Consider the following 20,112-nt stretch of genomic DNA (forward strand, 5'->3'; position numbering starts at 1 on the left):
TTTAGCAAAAAGCATAAATATACCAAACCACCTACTCATGCAAAAAGTCAAATCAAAGGTTAAGTGGTTAAGTTCGCAGAGAACAAACAATAAATCTAGTGAACGCTAAACGTCAAATTCAAAAATTCGCCGGATATCAAAGTGTTGCCGTATAAAAAAAATAATCAGTGTGGAATTTTACAAAATTAACACGTAATACCCGGAGGTTGAAAATGAAACACATGCGGCGGTGGTGGGTCCAGATTGACCCGGCTGAAATGATGAAATTAAAAGGCTTTTTATGCATTTTTCGTTCATATTCTTACTTTTATATGATATTATTGTAGTTCCTCATTAACTCATAACATATCCCCTGTGTTTCTTGTATGAACATGAAAGTTTTAGAAATTAGTGTTCCGTAAATTTTGCGGTTCGTCGATATACAGCGGCGCGGACATCCCGCGCAACAGCTAATCAACGACTGAATCGAAGACGGCCCCGACGGCCGATGCGGGTGCCGGGCGATGGTCAGGGGAATGAGGAGGGCAGCGCGGGAGAGGGGGACAGGAAGCGTTCGTCAGCGGAAACAAACATTTTTATTTCTATAATTATTAAAATTTTCGATGATGTGCATTTACAAGAATATCGTGTATTATTTAAAATACCAGAAATAAATCACGTATTTGATAATTTCTTTGTGGCTGTACCTCTAATAGAAAGATGTGTAAAGAGAAAATAAATTCAATTTATAGCCATATTAAACGATGATTGCTTATGCAAATATTAGAAAATATTATATAATGGCATTCAAATTCAAGTTGAGTATTTACTTCCTCACACATTTATTTGTCACAATTAAAACCATTGAATGACACACATTAAAATATACTAAAACTTTTATTTTTCAATATAACAAATTTATATTAACAATTTTCATTTAAAAAAAAGGAATAAAAGCAATATTCTAAATACGAAAATACAAAAATGATTCGACGATTAATAAAATTTATATACATACACAAAACACCAAATGGATTTATTATTACAAATTCAGCGGCAAAATAATTATATAGCACTACCAATTATAAAAAGTTTAACAGTTTTTTATTAGTTAAAATATATTAAAAATGCTAAAATTCACAGAAATAATTCATCGATATATTATATCATTCAATAAATGTCATCGAAACGTATATTGCTAAAAATATAGCGGAAGCGATCTCTAGATAAAGCGGAGGGGAAAAAATGCTGCCGGAATAAATCCTCGGTAGTCCAAAGTTCGCTTAGTTCTAACTTTCGGCCGTGATTTCTTCCTGAAGCCAAAAGAACTCCAAAAAATGCATACATTTCTGTCTTCGTAATGTTAGGAAAGCTGGAATTTTTCGGATTGAGCTGACAGAATTTATTCGTATTTTCAATAATTTCCTCCACCATTTCATTTGAAATAAACAAATCAAAAGCATCTCTGATGGATACTATGTTCTGGCTACCGTTTTTCAATCCAGGGGTAGAAGAAATAATGTTATGGCTTCTGGTACGTAAGCTGGCTGGTTGCGCAGAATTCCATTGGAATCCGGAATTCGACACGTATAAATGTTGATCTGCAACGGATTCATTCGAATTTCCTACACTAACTTCATTATCACTTCCATTTCCACTTTCAGATATTTCCTCTAGTAATATTTCTTCCGGATCACTTTCAAATTCTGGATCTAATGTTTCGAATTCCAAGTCGCCATCATCACTGATCTCACTGTTCGAACTGTTAAGTAGCTTTTTGATCTCATTATCAGATAAATAATTTTGCTTTGCCATTGCGTTCGTACGCTACGAAAAAAAAAATTAAAACAAAGTCACAAACAAAAATCACAATACTAGAAATGTGCCCGAATGGTTGACAACATCTGCGCGGGACTGTGAGAGACAAAGACGGAAGGACAGAGCGAGAGATATGCTGTTTCGTCGGCTGCTCGAATTCAACTGAGAAGAAATGAGTTTTTGCGTGTTTTTAAACACAATTATTCTTATAACTTTTTTAAAACGTGTCCGATTTTAATCATTTTTGAGTCGAAATATGGGTAAATATTTGATGAAAGAATAGACAAAAGGAAATTAGCCTAAACGAGATATTTGCGGCAAAATCTTTTTTTTTAAAAACACTGGGTCAAACCAGACCCACCACCGGAGTCGAGGTGCTAAGGGAACATAATCGGAGACGGAACATTTTCATGTAAATCATTCAAAATCCATCATTAAAAATAATACTATACATTTCTAAAAAAAATTACTAACGTTTTCGTAATCTTAGTAAAAAAATCTATCCACACTTTTAGCCTTCATTTTAATTGATTCTGAAAAATTTGTTACAAATATTAAAAATGTGTCCACTTCCGAAGTTATTAATTCATCATCTAGAAAAATAAAATCTGGTACTTACCGCTAAGTCCGCTAACTTTATAGTTATACACGGGTTATAAAGTTTTAAAATCGTTGAACGTAAAATATATTAATTGTAAGGTATTGTTTTATTAATCTAAAATATAAATAACTTGCATCCCTCGTGCGGCATAATTTTATTTTTTTTAAATTCAATTATAATTTCGCCGAAATAAATTAAAATGTTAGCCTTGGGCAAAACCTCGATGAACGAGGTTGTGTCTCGCCTTAAGAATTGCTTTAGGAAGTATAGGAAGGCTGGTAATTCGCGCGGGCGCGTTAGACCTGTCCAGACCTGTCAAAAAACTTCCGAAAGAATAAGTTCTGTAACTTACTAAAATTACGTTAAGTGACTTTTGGTGTCGTTTACATTGGGAATTTGGCCAAACTCGCCTTCAAGAGCGATTTACAGGAAAAAAACTTACGAGTCTAACCCCAGCCTTAGAACATTAACAAATAACATTTGAGTTTAAACACACATACACTGGCATAATGAAGAAACTGATTAGATTACTTACCATTTCTTGTAATGAATTGAATTTGCAGCAACAATTTTTAAGAACACTATTACTTATATTGGAACTTATTTTTTTTAACTTAGTAAACAAATAAAAGTAAACACTTTATTAATAAAGTTTAGTCGTTCCGATTGAGGTTAGGTTTTGCTAGACGCTAGACGTTAGTCGAAACAAAGCGCGCGTAAGCGTCACACGTGGTTACACGAAATGTGTCATAATAATATGAAAGGTGGCGGCCGAAGCGCGCGCCGGTGGCGGTGCGCGGTGACGCGGTAACATTCGAATTTTCGATGCGTTCGTTCCCGAATAATGCGTTTGCCGTCAAACAAAGTATTATATTAAATTAATTAAATATTGAAAGTACTTAAATAAAAATTATATTGTTTCAAAAAATATATAAAAACATTATGTTTAACAATTTTAATTAGTGGTCCACCTAGGTCCTGGATGGGCCCAGGACCTAGGTAGTCATGACCCCCCCTGGGCTGGGGCCCAGGGGGGGGGTCATGACCACCGTGACCCCCCCCCTGGATCCGCCACTGATTATACGACCATGACATTAACCCTGTTTAGGTCTACATGAATTTCATGGTGACTAACCAAAGGTACTTTATGTACAATGTACATATATACTATTTACCTGTCGATAGAGGCTACCGTACCATAAAATATAAAATGTGTAATATCTTCTTCGTTCCGGTTATACGTAAGGAGAAAAGCAAATGGGTGATTAGCCGAAAAACCCTCATAAATGGGCATTTCTCGCCAATCAATTAAATCTGGAAAAAAAATTTACCAATCACAAATAAACTTGAGAACATAATGATAATAGAAACAAAGGGAAACATGGCATGGAAGCATGTGGACTGTGGTCGAACTACAACCAAACTGCACGGACTATCAAAGCTGTGATGCCAATTGGAAGTTATGCTTTTGGTGTGAAGGGTGGAAACATGGCGCCGCTGTGCGTAGATGCTGTTAGCAGTAGTATGGGTGAACGATGTTGGCGTCATTGTTTATGGCCCACCTTCCTTGTTTCTATTGTCTATGGTTTAAAATGTCCACTTCAAATTTCGAAACAATGTTTAATGGTACCTATTCTATATCTAAGCGATACACGCAGTACATTGAATCTGTAAGATTCTTTTACCTTATTATACGCGAGCCATATAAGATAGGTAGTAGAAACAGAGATGTGCTTTATTTCAAATAAATCCATTTCAAATGGAAATGCATTTCTAAAAACCATTTTGCATTTTACATTTTAAATGCTTTTCTCAATGCATTTTCCATTTTAAATGCTTTTTTGCAACATTCTTCCTACTACTCGTATCTCCACTCATCTTTTTTTCATAAGCCCCAAATATCAGTCGGTCCTCAACCTCGATATGAGAGATAATTTACATTTGTCAAGTTGCTCCCTGGTAGGAACCCTGGCAATTGAGTGATACCATTACAAAAATACTGAACATGGAGCCATGACGCTGTAATATTAAATGTTAGATAGCAGTTTCTATGTTTTTACGTTGGCGACATTAGTCCCGCGCAAATTTTTTGTGGTTTCATAATCTGTAGTTGTGGTGTTTTTGGATTTACCATCATGTAATATGTTTGTTCTACATTGATGTCCATTATTAAATGACAAAATTGTTTAAAAATTCTATAATTATTTTATTTGTTTGACCTGAGAAACCATTTTGCATTTTCAATGCATTTTGAAAATAGGTATTTTGCATTTTGCATTTTAAATGCTTTTCCAAAAACTATTTTGCATTTTGTATTTTCAAATGGAAAAGTTTTGACCCATTTCCATTTGCATTTCATTGGTTTTGGGTACCCATTTTGCACATCTCTGAGTAGAAATAATGTGGTTCATAAAGGGTGTAGGAAAATGAACCACATTTGCAGAAGTAGAACTGATAAAGGATAAGGTAACATACAGAGTGTTTATTTAGAGAAGGCATTAATTAACTATCGCAACACAGTATAATTTCTCAAAAATCAATCATTTTCAGCCATTCTCAATGCTTTCACAGGATACTTCAAAAATATAATAAAATAATTTTTAAAGTAATCGAGAGTAGATCAAGACATTTTTGTAGTCGGGGCACCAGCATTCGTATACCAGGGTCATAGATCTTCGCTGCCAGCTGCTTCACAGCTTCCTCGACCTCCTGATCGTTGGAAAAACTTTTTCAAAACTCCTTTAGTTTAGTGAAAAGGTGATAGTCCAAAGGCATCAAGTCGGCTGACTCCTGGTCAGCATCCCCCTTCTACGGTTCTGAATGACGCCACCGAAATGATTGTCTTTTGGATTCTGGGTGTAGTGACAGACCCACATCTCATAACAAGTAACGATAAAGTCTAGAAAAGCCTCTTCCTCCTTTGTAAAACAATCCAAAAATTCACGCGCAGTGGTCATGGTGGACTCTTCATCGGAAGAGTTTTCTGTGACTGGTCGAAGTGGCCGTCAAACACGCCAGAACAAACAAACTGACCGTTAGGATCCCTCCTACACGCCCCATTTTTTTTGTTTTTTTTATTTTTTTTTTTATATTAACTCCACACAGGAGGCCCTGAAGAAAATAATTTCCCTCAGGGCCTATGTCATCTTTGGGGATGCTGTGTGGAGGGTCTTTTTGTGGAGAGGAAGGAGTGAACATGGGTCTTGAAGAGTCCCATGTTGTAGGAGGGAGGAAACACAGAGGCCGGCAGTTCGTTCCCATGCGCCAACTTCGAAACTAAAAATTTCCCCCATCCTCAGGAGCCCTTGTAACCTTACTTTTAAGATGGCCCTCGCATTTAACTCTAGTGTGTAAGATAATGTTTATATTGGTATGTATTATTATTATTATGTACCTGTAAAACTTACTTTTTTCTTTGTTGTACAACAATTTAAAATATGATCTGTCATAATTATGTACTTCAATTTTTATGAGTATTTTACATAGCCTAAATAATTTATTTTTTTATTAATTTACTGGCATAAATAAAACAACAAAAGTCAACGGTCACTGGTTGGAAAAAGCTTTTCGAAAGCGGTGTTATAGTTTTTTTTTCCATTAACTCTATGTCGTCTTTGGGGATGCTTTGTGCAGGGTCTTTTTGAGGAGAGGAAGGTGTGAACATGGGCCTTGAAGAGATCCATGTTTTAGGAGGGAGGAAACATAGAGGTCAGCAAATTGCGCCATAGCTGAGCTGTTGAATTCAATAATGAGTCATAGAAACGACCTATTTCAACCGTGTACAAATATTGGGTGACTATGCACCGGTGCCGAAAGAGACCAATGACGCTAGACATCTTCCATTGAAATACTGGTAGAATTAGGACAGCATTCCCACCTGAAGCCTGTGCTTTAAAGATTGTAATCCGTTTGTTAAGATAGGGGAATCCATCCAACGGACCGCAAAATGCTACGTAGGGAGGGATTTCTCCAAAATTTAGGAATGTGGTACCTACCTACGTAAAAATGAAAATATTTTTCCTGAGTATGGAAAGATCCTTATACGATGAAAAAACACAACACTTATGTAAGAAAGTATAAATTAGCAGAAACAGCAGTCTTTAGCTATAAAAGTTTTATTGGGAAAGCATAAAGGAGCTATAACAACGATCATTGTACCTATAGAGGTACTTACCTCCCTCTTCATAGATAGACATGTGTCTATGGCTTGCAGGATTTTTTTACAATTGTACTCTACCGTGATATACACTACATAATTTTATTTAAATAAATATAATTATGTTTTGTTGTTGTAAATACCGCACAAATACGTAAATAGTCGCAACTGCTCCCAATCGTCTGGAGCTAATGAGACTATGGCAAAAAATATCTGCTTATAAAAAAAGTTTTGTTTCCTCAAAAACAGGTTAAGTTTGCATACATTTTGAGGTAACCGGATAAATCATCACAATGATAATTCATCACAACTTTAAAAATTTATATAAAGTCATGGAAAGTGATAAAACAAAAACTTTATTAACTGGGTTATTTAGGTTAGGTTAAAAAAAATTTTTTTTCATCGTTTCTAATGACTTTATATCACTTTTTAAAAGTGTGTTGAATTGTCACTGTGTTGAGTTATCATGGAACCACATTTTGAATAGAATCTATTTTAGTTGATTAAATTATAAAATATTGGAATATGACGTGTGAGACCAGGAAGTTTTCTTGAGAGACCAAGGCGAAGAAAAACGGTTTATTAGCCTGGAAAGGCACCCTTATAGGGCCACTGATTTTTAGCGTCAAATCATCTGCAAAAATAGTGGAATTCTACAGTTCAGGTGTGACACAAAAATTCAAATGTAACATAGTCATCATAAGGCCAATCAGCACCATTTTGTTTTTTGAACTTTGAAAGGTTCCCAAACACCAAATCTACGTCCGTTTCAGCTTTTGGACAAATTGTGATCAAATGGCAAGAATAACAACACGACAGTTGTGCTTTTCTACTGACTATTACTTGTTCAAAAGCTGAAACTGACCTGGAATCAGCGTTTAACAGAAAGCTACATACCACCACATACATACAAAACCCAACACTTTTTTAAATAAATTTAGATTTAAAGCGGTTTTGCAGTGAAAAGCATTAAAGAGCAGAAACTGCGGTCTATGGCTTATCCTTTCCACTTCAGATTTGAAGCGATTTTGTAGTAAAAGCATAAAAAGGTAGTCTCCTTCTATAAAAATCCGTTTTGTTTGGAAAGCATAGGAGCAAAAACAACAGTCATTAGCTGGAAAGAAATCTTTTTGAATACAGCGTTACAGTTCCGCGTAGAGATGGATTTACCAAAAGTAACTGCGTTGATAGGTAGAATATTATTCCGGAGCGTGGAAAGATCCTTTGAAGATGATGTTCACTTTCTTAAAGATCAGTTCCAAGGCAAAGGGTCTATCAGCCAGGAAATCAACCTTTACCGCTTTATATGCAGAACCGCGGTTGACGGCAATAAACGCTGCAACAATGATGGATGTATCAGAATAGCACAGGACCTCTGAGAGTTTTACCTGAAACAACGGGCGACAAAACAAAGGATAGCGGCAATGGCAAATACAAACTGCTTTGAACTTGTGACCTTACTGCCGCTTCCATCGGCTACCCCACGCTTCGTGCTTGTGTTATGTACGTCGTGGTATACGAAACAAAGTTTTAATTGTCGCATTCATAGATGGCGCTAAGTAAAATATTCAGTAAAATATTTTAAAGCATAATGTGAAAAGATCGTTTGAAATTATTTTCGTGTTTAATTTTGAGTTATTATGACTTGTTGAGCTTCCTCCTTCTTTAGCCAACGCTTCGGAGATGTCCGACACATTTACCCTGATTATGAACACTGGAACGCTGTACGAAACGTTGGCTCCCGAAGATGGTCACTGAAAGAAATGGATTCAAGACCCATCATGCAACATTTAAAAAAAACCCTACCAAACGACCCATGATTTAAGCACTGTACCTAACTGCTAGGTAGTAGGTGTGGACAGCTTTTTCTTTTAAGCAAATGGCATAAGTAATACCGTAGGCTAATAGAGATGACGACCCATTCAATTAGAGAAGAACCATCAAGCAACATTGTAAAAACACCAAGATTTAATAAAAGTACCTATCTACAAGTAGGTGTGACATTCTTCGTCCTACGAGCTGATGAATGGGGGATGGCGGGCGGATCCATAAAAGATGACTTGTTTGTTGGATATCAAGAAGAATGTGAATGGTCGATTGACTACAAAAGAAGCCTCAGGTAGCCGACGAACATGAAAACTGCGGGAATAGACGACGAACCCTAGAAAATATAATTTTGTTGTTTTTTTCACTGTTCACTTTCTATAATACTCCTAGCCAAGACGCATATTAAATAGGGAAGAAAGATTTACTAATACGGAAATCTGAGTGATTGCCATTCCATGTACCAGTGGTAGTTCGTGCAAAGAGGCAGGAGAGGCTGTGCCTTCCCTAAAAAAATACAGCAGAAAAGGTAGAAAAGATGCACGTATCCATACATCAACTTTCATTTTAACGTTACCAATTTAAGTTTTTTTAAGAATAAGTCTTAATGTTACTTCAATTTGAATATTAAACATTATGACTTTATGGATAAATTATGTGAACTGCGAGCGCTTCATCGTGATGATAATTTTCTTATAGCGGGTGACTTCAATTTACCTTTAATAAACTGGTCAATAAGTAATGATAATAATATGAAAATTACAAATAGTCATCAATCTGAAATTATTTCTAAAATCTCAGACACTCTTAGTTTTAATGAGCTTTCACAATATTGTACTTTTCCGAACAACAATCACAAATTCTTAGACCTAGTTTTTAGCTCTTTCCCTGTAATCGTGTCACATACCTCCCAACATCTTATACCTGAATTTAAATATCATAAATCAATCATTATTGATATCAGTACAGAGATAGAAATCCCCATGGTAAGTAAGAAAAGAACAATAAATCTCTTTAAAAAGGCGAATTATGAAAATATAAACAAGGTCCTCAACAATGTTGATTGGGATGCTGAATTTTCTAATCTAACAACCGATATAGCTATTAACCGTTTTTACGATATATTGGATGAAATCATTCACTGTAACGTACCATCAAAAAAAATTCAGGATAACAGCACATATCCATATTGGTATAACCCGGCTTTAATAAAATTAACAAAAGAAAAATACAGAATATTTAAAAAGTGGAAAAAATGGTCAAATCCTTTAGATTATCATGAATTCTGTGTTCTGCGAACGAGACAAAAAAAAGTTTCGAACGAATGTCATAGACAATTCATAATAAATGCAGAAGTCAAAATATCGCATGACCCAAAGAATTTCTGGTCCTATGTTAGAAGTAAAAGAAATAGTACGGGGTTACCCAACACTATGAAACTAATGAATGTAACTGCTAACGATCCTTTAGCTATATGTTATATGTTTTCAAATCATTTTGCATCCACTTATAATCATTATGTTACTCCAAAGGCTTTCGCTAATAATCCCCAAACTGATAATCCTATAAATATTTCTACTATTTCAATTTCCAAGGAACAGATAGAAAAAATAATTAATGATATCTCATGGTCGTTGGGAGAAGGATATGACAAAATACCATCTTACTTTATAAAAATGTGCAGCAAGCAATTATCTAAGCCTCTCCTACTGCTTTTTCAATCATCACTGAAAGAAGGCATCTTCCCAGACCGATGGAAATGTGCTCTCATTACACCAGTATTCAAATACGGCTCTAAAAACGACGTCCAGAACTATCGGCCAATTTCAAAACTACCTATCTTAAGTAAGATTCTTGAAAAGACTGTTCATGAGCAACTCTATGACTGTGTTAAGTCTGTTATAACCGATAATCAACACGGCTTTATGAAAAAAAGATCAACTGTATCCAATCTTGCAGTATTCACCGAACATATTTCAAAATCAATGGACAAACGAATCCAAGTGGATGCTATATATACAGATTTCTCCAAAGCATTCGATAAAATCGACCACAGCTTATTATTGTCTAAACTTTTAGCTTTAGGAATACACGGTAATTTGTACCGATGGCTAGTTTCATACCTCAACGGACGCTCCCAGATAATAGCAGTAAACGGTTTCAATTCTGAGATTGTCAATGTACCTTCAGGTGTCCCTCAAGGATCTCACCTGGGACCGTTGCTTTTTACTATGTTTATCAATGACATTGTAAAATGCTTTAAGCATGCTAAAGTTTTACTTTTTGCTGATGACAAGAAAATATTTCTTTCTATTAACTCTATTACTGAATGTTATAAACTGCAAAAAGATCTTAATAGGCTTAATGATTATTGTACTGTCAACTATATCCACATGAATACTGCCAAATGTTATGTAATAACCTTTACAAAAAATACAAATAAAATTGAATATAATTACCATATTACAAACAGTCAACCACTCAAAAGTCAATGAAATTCGAGACCTCGGTGTACTGATTGACGACAAACTTTCATTCAAGGCACATGTGGATAAGATTGTCAAGAAATCATTGAGCATGTTAGGATTTTTATTCCGTATTGGAAAGGAATTCAACAATATCCATACACTCAAAATTTTGTATTACTCCTACGTCCGTAGTCATCTTGAGTACGCTTCTGCCATATGGAATCCTTTTTATAACATTCACACAAAACGCATTGAAGCTGTTCAAAGAAAGTTTGTACATCACTTGAACTTCAGGAGACAATTACGTTATTACGATATGGAAAGCTCTATCAAGCACTACGGACTTAAAACATTAAAAAGCAGGAGAGACACTGCGGACATGATTTACTTACACAAAGTCTTGAGTGGTCATATTGACTGTCCAGCCCTTTTGTCATCAATCAATATTAGAGTCCCGAGTAAGAAAACTAGAGACAAATCATTGTTTCATATCGAAATTGCTTCAACGAGTCTCAGGCAAAATTCTTTCTTACTAAGAACTTGCAATTATTATAATAAAACTTATTTTGATGCTGATATCCTGTCGTGTACCTTAGGAGCTTTTAAAAAAATTGTTAACAGAGTATTGTAATAATTAACCCTTTTCTAAATTTAATACATTACATTCATCATTTATTCATTATCACTCTTACATATTATTTGTATTTAATATCAAATGTACGTGTGTGTATGTATGTATGTATGTTTATTTTATTTATTTATTTATTTATTCATTTAAATTTACACACAGTACAATATGTTATATACAAGATATAATTAAAATATTTTGTGATTATTGTACCTTATCAGGTCGAAATTTTGGTTCCTAACTAGGCAAATTGCCCGTTCCAAGAAACCAAAAAATATGTGAAAGTAAGTGTGTGATTTCTCTATGTCTATAATATATCTCATTAATGTTTTAATTTGTGATGTTTAATCGTTATAATCTTATGATAAAGTCGAACTTGAGCTGTTGTGTATGAGCAATAATTAGAATAATGGGAGATATATATATAGTGTGTGATTAGTCTATGTCTATTTATTACGTGACGTTTTTCCATGTATGCATGTATGTATGCGTATGTATGTATGCAACTATGTATATGTATGTGTGTACATATGTATTTATATGTGTATATGCATGTGTATGTATATATATGTTTGTATGTGTTTATACGTGTATACTGTATATATATATATACATTTTCTCTTATTATTTCCTTGTTTTTAACATTTCTTTGTTTTTAACCTTTCTTTGTTTTCTTTGTTTGTTTATTGCTTTTTAACCTTCTTTATCTTTATTGCATGATGTGAACATTGGTTATTGGGTTGTAACCTAATTCTTTTACTTATTTCTCTCTTCTCTCTCTCTATGCATGTTATGTTATAAACCTGTTAATGTTCGTAATAAAATAAAAAAATAAAAATTAAATAAAAATATTTCCGTATTAGAACTGGTTATCTTTATATTATGTAACTAATCACATCAGTGCAACGAGGCCGGCCATGTGTGGATTTTCGCTCACGCTTTACTCAATAACAAGACCGTGAGGCAGAGATAGGGCCCGCCTCCGAAAGCCGTTGATTTCATCTAGGCGGAGGAGAGTGGGAAGGTCACATAGAACAAAATGAACAGTACCTGACATGGTCACACATTGTTTAGTTTGAGGCGCGCCTCAAAAACGAGCACTTAGAATGGAGAAGGTTGGGAATTAAACCCCCCCACTCCAAAAAAATGAAACCTTAATATGTTTTTATGCCGCATTGCGCTCGAGCTCAGTCATCGCTTGACTTAATTGTTTCACAAATCTTCGTTTGTTGAAGGAAATTATTTTGTCATTTGTGTTTGTGCATAATTGTGACTTTGAGATAAAATAATAATTATCTCCATGATCAGAATGCAAATAGTTTTTAACTGTGACGTTGGGGGCAGTTAAATACCTTACCTAAGCCTACCACATTACAGATTTACAAACTAAAAAGCGATGTAATTGTTTGTAAAAATATAACGTTTCGCATTTTTTTACGAATAATTTCATCTACGTAACTAAAAATCGAAAAAATTGCAGGAAGAAAATTTGTAATATTTCAAATTAATTTATTGGAATATTACCTATGTGTTATTTTTATCAATTAATTTATTGGAATGTTACCTATGTGTTATTTTTATCAATTAATTTATTGGAATGTTACCTATGTGTTATTTTTATCAAATCAATTTATTGGAATGTTACCTACATATGTGTTATTTTTATCATATTAATTTATTGGAATGTTACCTACGTATTATTTTTAACCATGGTATTGGTCCTCGCTATGTTTTATTAAATAATGATGAGAATTCAACTGAACATTGCATTGCGAATGGTAAAAATAAAACAAGCAATAATGATGTATTTATTTATTGATATTATTGATATCGGAGTTACCTAGTTGTAGTTATTACCCCCTTCCCGTCGATATAAAACATGTTAATATATACTTATGTAGAAGCTTTACAAAACAAACTTTATATTAGTGTACAATATTTTTTTATGTATTTTGTATAAGTAAGTACTAACTATATAAATTGTTCTAAGGCTTATTTAAAACAATGTTATCTACAAAAGTGCATTACAGGAGGCTCAACACCCTGAGCCAAACGGGTCCTGACGCTGGCAAAGAACTCAAGGGAGCTGTATTAGATGTTGTCTCGCCTTCTCAGCTCAGAGTGGACTTTTTTTGTACCACACAACCGCCTGGAGCCAATGAGACTATGGCATCCCTTGCTATTCAGAACTGGTCACCAAACAAAAGTCACATACCAGTATCTTCCACTCTCAACAATAAAATTGTGAAATAACACCAACCAATCGTATAAAATTTACTTGCGCACGCCGGGATTTGAACTCATGGCCTACGGATTGCTAGTCTTGAACTTTATCCCTGTGTTTCCTCAATAAACGAGATATTTAGTTCAAAGTACATATTATATAGTCATATTAATAATATTAAATGAAATAATATAATACTTTAGCCATGAACTAAATACATTCAGTATTGAAGCAAGACGAAGTGTCAAGTCTCCTGTAAAGTTGTAATTTTGTATTTAACGTAATTTAATTTACAATAATAATATAAATCTAATAATCATAATAATATTATTTTATAATTAAATATAGGTACAAATGTATTTTTAGATTAGTTTTATCAATGCCACCTGAATAAAAGGCCAGCCAGTGTAAAGGGGTATATGTCAGTAAAAGAGAAACAATAAACAAAATTTGAAGATGGTTTCTTGTTTTAATTTTGTAAACGGCTGTTAAAATTTACATTCAATTCCATTATTACGCTCGATCTCTTCTACTTGTTAAAATACATGTAATATCATTCAAATCATAAAACTGTATTTTTCAATGCACTTTTATGGTGACCCGATAACTCATGAAAAAGGATAAAGTCATGAAAAGTGAAGAAACAAAAACTAGGTTAAATAGTTTAGGTAGGTTAGTTTTTTTACATCGCTTTTAATGACTTAATATCACTTTTTAAAGGTGTGTTGAATTGTCATTATGTTAAGTTATCATGGAACCGACTTTTATATATTCAGGAATAGTGCCAGAAATTTATAAATTTAAATTTTATACATGGCTGCTTTTTAGTGATAATAATAAAATATAAATATGCAATTGAAATTGTGTTTGCACAAGGTAGGCGGCCATTTTAGTCATCGATGGTTTCATGCTTTTGCATCAAAATGACAATTCAACACACCTACAAAAAGTGATATAAAGTCATGTTATATATAAGTCATGAAAAGTGGTGAAACGAAAACTAGGTTTAATAGTTACCCATGTAACCTATTTAACCTAGTTTTTGTTTCATCACTTTTCACGACTTTATATCACTTTTTGTAGGTGTGTTGAATTGTCATTTTGATGACATACCCGGTCACCGGGTGTCAGTATATTTTCAAAATCTGATCTCCCTGTATTATGTATTCAGCTTTTCATTTGAGTATGCTATAATATTCTTGTGAGTTTTGAATGAGAGTGGGATTGTGTTGCAGAGTTAAGTACAATAATACAGGAAGTTTTTTGATGAATGGGCCTTTTTACACAGGTGGCATTGGTAATAAATTATTTATCCAAAAATCAATGAGATTCAAAAGATTCATAAAATAAAATATACTATTATATTGATATTAAATATGTGGGTATATTTAAAACAATTTAAAAATGTATACAAAAAGAGTTCCAGTTAATAATAAATATCTGTATTTCTTTCTTATTAAATTACTTTACAAGCCAATAAGGTTGTTGAACAATTCCGTGGCTCTCGGCTAAAGAGGTATATGTCAGTAAAAAAGAATAGTTCAGGAAACAATAAACAAAATTTGATATTTTTCAGAATAAAACGTTCCCTCGTTATCGACTAATGTACTTGGAAGTTTAATCACCTCTCTAATGCATATTTAAATCAATATTTCTAATGATGGTAATCAGTTATACCCAAATATTGACTTACAATATACGGTTTATACTATAGTATGATATCTAGTGGATGTAAATAAAACTTCAATATTATCAATATGCTGATATAAGTCAAACACAAACGTGACCCAAGATTCATCTGACAAGCTATTTCCTTTGTTGATCTTTTTAGCAGTTGATTTGAGTAAAAAGGTATATCTTGACTAATTTTTATTCAAACATAACATCACATATTCTTTCTCGCTCCCTTTTTCACTTATAGATAGTAATATCGACATTCTCATTTACTCAAATGAAGATAAAAATACTAGAATTCGATCTGTATTATAACTCCATTTGAGCAAAAAATCAAGATTATATACTTTTACCGTAGAGTTACGAATCCATGAAGCGTATTCTAATTGCATAATATGTTTGTTTATTAATATACCTACGTAAGTAAGTAAAAAATAAAAAAAAGCATCTTATAAATTACGTTATAAATATTAAACTTTGTTACGAAGCAGAATTATACATAAACAAAATATAAAAATAATTTGTGTTCAAACTCTATATAAAACTGTTACAGCATAAGAATCAATCAAACCAAATATAATTTTAAAACAGAATATTTCAAATCCAAGAAAAGAACGTAATCCAATAAAATAATTTTTACATTTAAAAAAATTGTAAAAATCATTAAATTAACTAGGGATGGGTTGTTTCATAGAATTTGAACAATTCATCAAATTTTAACATTAATTTTCGAGTTCTGGGAATGTCCTATTCAAGTTCTGTTATTATATCATTATAGATTAATTTCTTGAGTGAACTGAAATAATAACAGAACTTGAAAAGAACTTTCACAGAACTTCAAATTTACTTTGAAATTTGAAGAATTGTTCAAATTCTCTAAAACAACACGTCATTAGAACGGGTAGTTTAAAAAAATTTGAACAATGCTTCAAATTTCAAAGTCAATTTTCAAGTTCTCTGAAGGTTCTATTCATGTTCTGTTATCATATCATAATTGGCCAGTCTTTTAAAAAATCTAAAACAACAACAAAACTTGACTTGAACCTTCACAGAACTTGAAAATCAACTTTGAAATAGATGAATTGTTCAAAGTTAATTTTCAAATTCTGTCATTATTTCAGTCCTATGAAGCAACTGGCCCATAGTGATATAATAATAGAATTTGAATAGGTCTTTCACAGAACTTGAAAATTAACATTGAAATTTGAAGAATTCTTCAAATTTTGTGAAAATAGTTTATTGTACCAAGAAACTTTATTGTGATAGAGTGTTTAATTTACGAATTACGTAAACCTACGTTCACACGCAGCGACTTGAATGGATTATGTTGGTGCAAAAAACACGGTGTACCTACTGCGCGGCATCCATAAGACAGTGCTTGAATGATTACTTGTGCAATGTGGTTTGTGCAAACCTGTCGCAATCATTTGAAGTGTATGCAAATCATTTGCACATTATACACGCTTTTACTTACTTGTGAAAATTGGAGCAAAATTAAGTTTGCACAAATTAATGCTTGTGCAAGCCGTTTGCGCGGTATACCGTTATGTCATATAACGATAAAATTGATCGTTAAGTCATGTTTGTACTTTTGCAATCATTGTCGGATGGTAAAACAGTTTTCTACCGGCTTATTTATCAGCTGGTTGTAGAATTATTTTCATGCAAGGACGCAATCAACGCAGTGTGAGTGAGGGGAATCATAACTCATATTATAGTATATATGTATATTGTTTAGCTGTATTGAATTTATACCGTTTTACCATACATGCTTACTTGTGTAAATTAAAGTTTGTGCAAGTAAGATTGAGCGTGTAGACGAACCGTAAACCCTTCGCAGAGGATTTTAATATTCTGTGCAATATTGTAATTATAATTCTTATTTGATGTAAATAATATGCTGCTTCGTAACAAAGAATTGTGCGGTAGAGTTAAAAGTTTGTGATTCTTGCAATGAAAATGATTCTTGCGTTCGTAGTTTTGATCATGCAGACAAAGGGATGATCAGCTTCGAATCCTTTGCTTATAGTCCTTGAAAAGGAATAACCCACAACTCCGATTGCTGAAATTGCAAAAAAATATAATAAGAATGATGCCAGTGAAATGTGTTTTTCATACAACTCTTAAAAGTTTCACTCTTTAATTTTGAAGGTAGTGGGGAGGGGAAGGAGATGGAAAAGAGGAAGGTGGGGAAGCAGCTCGCTATTCAAATCTGGTTACCAAACACGGCTGAAGCCATTTCAAGCAACGTTTCAATTCTGAATGGGAGTCTTACATCAGAACGATACTGGAAGTATCTACCCCTCTCTCCATCCACAGGATCGAACCCTCCTGTGTGAATGCTGAAGCTATGCCCATTTTAGTACTTCTAACTACTATGTAGTAGGTATGAACTCCGTATTCCTACGAGAAATGGCGTAAGAAATACCGAAGGTTAAATGATGACTACCCTTCGAAAGGTGAAGACCCACCATGCAATTTATAAAACCCTTACAATAAACGAACAAGTGTAGGCTGCACTGTACCTATTAAACAACTACTAGTAGGTTTGAACTTCTCCGTCTTATGAGTCGATGAAGGAGATCTGAACTTCCTGGGATAGCGGGCGGTTCCACTAAAAATGACTTGTTTATTGGATATCAAGAAGAATGTGACGATCATTTGTGGTCAATTGACCAAAGCCACGGGTAGTGAACGACTGAAAAAGCTACCGGAATAGATTGTTGATTGTTCACTTTCTATCCTTCTAACCATGTCGCATGCTAAAATACGGTAGATTCATGGAATAAAGGTGTTCACACAATATATATATGGGATTGGTAGGTATACATTCGCAAAGACTTGGTGGATAGGATATCTCAAATCCTGCAATTGTCCTACCTACCCAATGTACCCATCCCGAAATGTGACCATGACCGGTTATTGCAAGATGTCAATAAAGTGATATTATGTTCATTTGGAGCTTTGCAGAGCTCAGTATAGACTGTGACCCCAACTGCGACGGGTGAGTTCCTTTTTTCCTATAATCCAATCAGGGCTTTTATTATATTCCAGAAGCCCAGGTTTAAACATCGAGAAATACTCTCTATTAAAAATAAATTGTCCCTTATCACATTGCGATTAACATAGTTCTGGGACTGGTCCTTCGGGTGTGCTGCGTAGGGCTTATTCCAGCAATACCAACTAATAGAGTGGAGTCGCAGTGTCACAACACCAAAAGGTTTTCTAATTCGGAAATCTGACTGATTATCCGGATAAGAAATTGGGAATAAATAAAAATAAAATTATTAATTTAAATATGGTAGATCAATTCATTCCTCTCATTTTTTAAATGGGTGATCTAGGAAATTTTGTTAGAGGGTGCTTCACCAAATTCTACTGACGTATTTGAAGAAACTGGTAGCCCTATACCAACTCGAGCGATTGATTTCCCATATTATTTAATATTAAAATGGAAAAATTTGTACTGCGTACTACGGTTTAAAGCTAATGAATCCACTTAGATTTCCCACAGAACTCCCAGGATGTCGAAAACTGCCATGAAAAGGAAGTCAATGGAGCCCCGATACTCCATACATCTCAATAGAACCTTCGTTTGCAAAAAATCATCCCATGGGCCCATCAAAATACCTATTACACGTCACACCCATCAGCTTAACGGGAATAACGAGCGATATTTGAAAGATTTTGTTTTCATGAAATGCCACAGTTTTATTACACACTAGCTGTACTCCGCCACGCGTTGCGGTAGCACAGTTTATCTGTGCCAATATAAAAACAATAGCGCTCTTTACTTATACTTCCAACAAGTGGTGCTGTTTATCAAAAAAGCATGCTTTTACCTGTGACATCTATATACAGGGTTTTCCAATAAGAGGTGTTATTTTGAAAAGCCCGCTATTTCGGTAGATATTACTTTTAAAGCTGTCATTTTTTGACATTTGACAAGTAGAAACTACGCTATTAATAAAAATGGAACGATGCACGGTTCAACAACGCATTGAAATTATTAAAATTCATTTGAGTGAATCAAATGCAAATCATCTTGAGTGATGAGGCCCATTTCCACCTCGGTGGCTTCGTCAACAAGCAAAATTGTCGCATCTGGGGCTCGGAAAACCCAAGAGTTATTGTTGAAAAGCCTCTCTATCCTCAACATGTGACTGTTTGGTGCGGCTTATGGTCCGGCGGAGTCGTTGGTCCTTACTTTTTCGAAAATGAGGCTGGAACAACAGTTACGGTGAATGGATCGCTATTGAGAGATGATTAATGATTTTTTATGGCCGGAATTGGATGGTATTGATTTGGACAACGTATACTTTCAACAAGACGGCGCTACGTGCCGCACAAGTAACGAAACCATTGATCTTTTACGATTGAATATTAAAATAACACCTCTTATTGGAAAACCCTGTATTATAGGTGTATAAAAACACACAAGTATTCGAATGCAACGTTGTATCAAAATTTCAAAGCAATCGGTGATGAACTTTTGGAGATTTAAGATTTTGAACAAACAAACATTTTCATTTTTATTTATATAGATTTCCTTACACTTCTATACAAATTAAATAGACAGCATTGATTTCACATTTTGCCAAGAATCTTGGAGTTACTAACATTGGCTACATTGATAACTGCCCAGTTAGCGGAAGAGTTACGCGAATCGACCCGTTGTCAATATTTAGTAAGTCCTTTGGCTTCTTGAGCTGGTCAGATGAGGTAGTTAGAATATTTATT

General features: G+C 34.0%; 1 protein-coding gene across 13 annotated transcripts in view; it reads right to left on the bottom strand.

The window, feature by feature from the left end:
- The window catches only part of LOC149411205 (antichymotrypsin-2-like), a 126,721-nt gene that overhangs the window by 5,144 nt on the left and 101,465 nt on the right, over positions 1-20,112 (bottom strand). For 2 of the 13 annotated variants that reach the window (XM_089647421.1, XM_089647394.1), the window contains exon 9: positions 8,536-8,715. The exons of 9 other annotated variants lie outside the window; for them this stretch is intronic. In XM_089647421.1, coding sequence (XP_089503547.1) covers positions 8,567-8,715 — 149 coding nt within the window. In that variant the 3' untranslated portion in view covers positions 8,536-8,566. Of the gene's footprint in view, positions 1-7,738; positions 7,891-8,535; positions 8,716-13,271; positions 17,435-20,112 lie in introns of those variants that run through there. 2 more of the 13 variants (XM_089647401.1, XM_089647413.1) reach the window with 2 other exon arrangements.

Source organism: Hesperophylax consimilis, chromosome 26 (genome assembly GCF_061612785.1).
Source record: "Hesperophylax consimilis isolate HC1 chromosome 26, BYU_Hcon_1.0, whole genome shotgun sequence".
NCBI classification, from domain to species: Eukaryota; Metazoa; Arthropoda; class Insecta; order Trichoptera; family Limnephilidae; genus Hesperophylax; species Hesperophylax consimilis.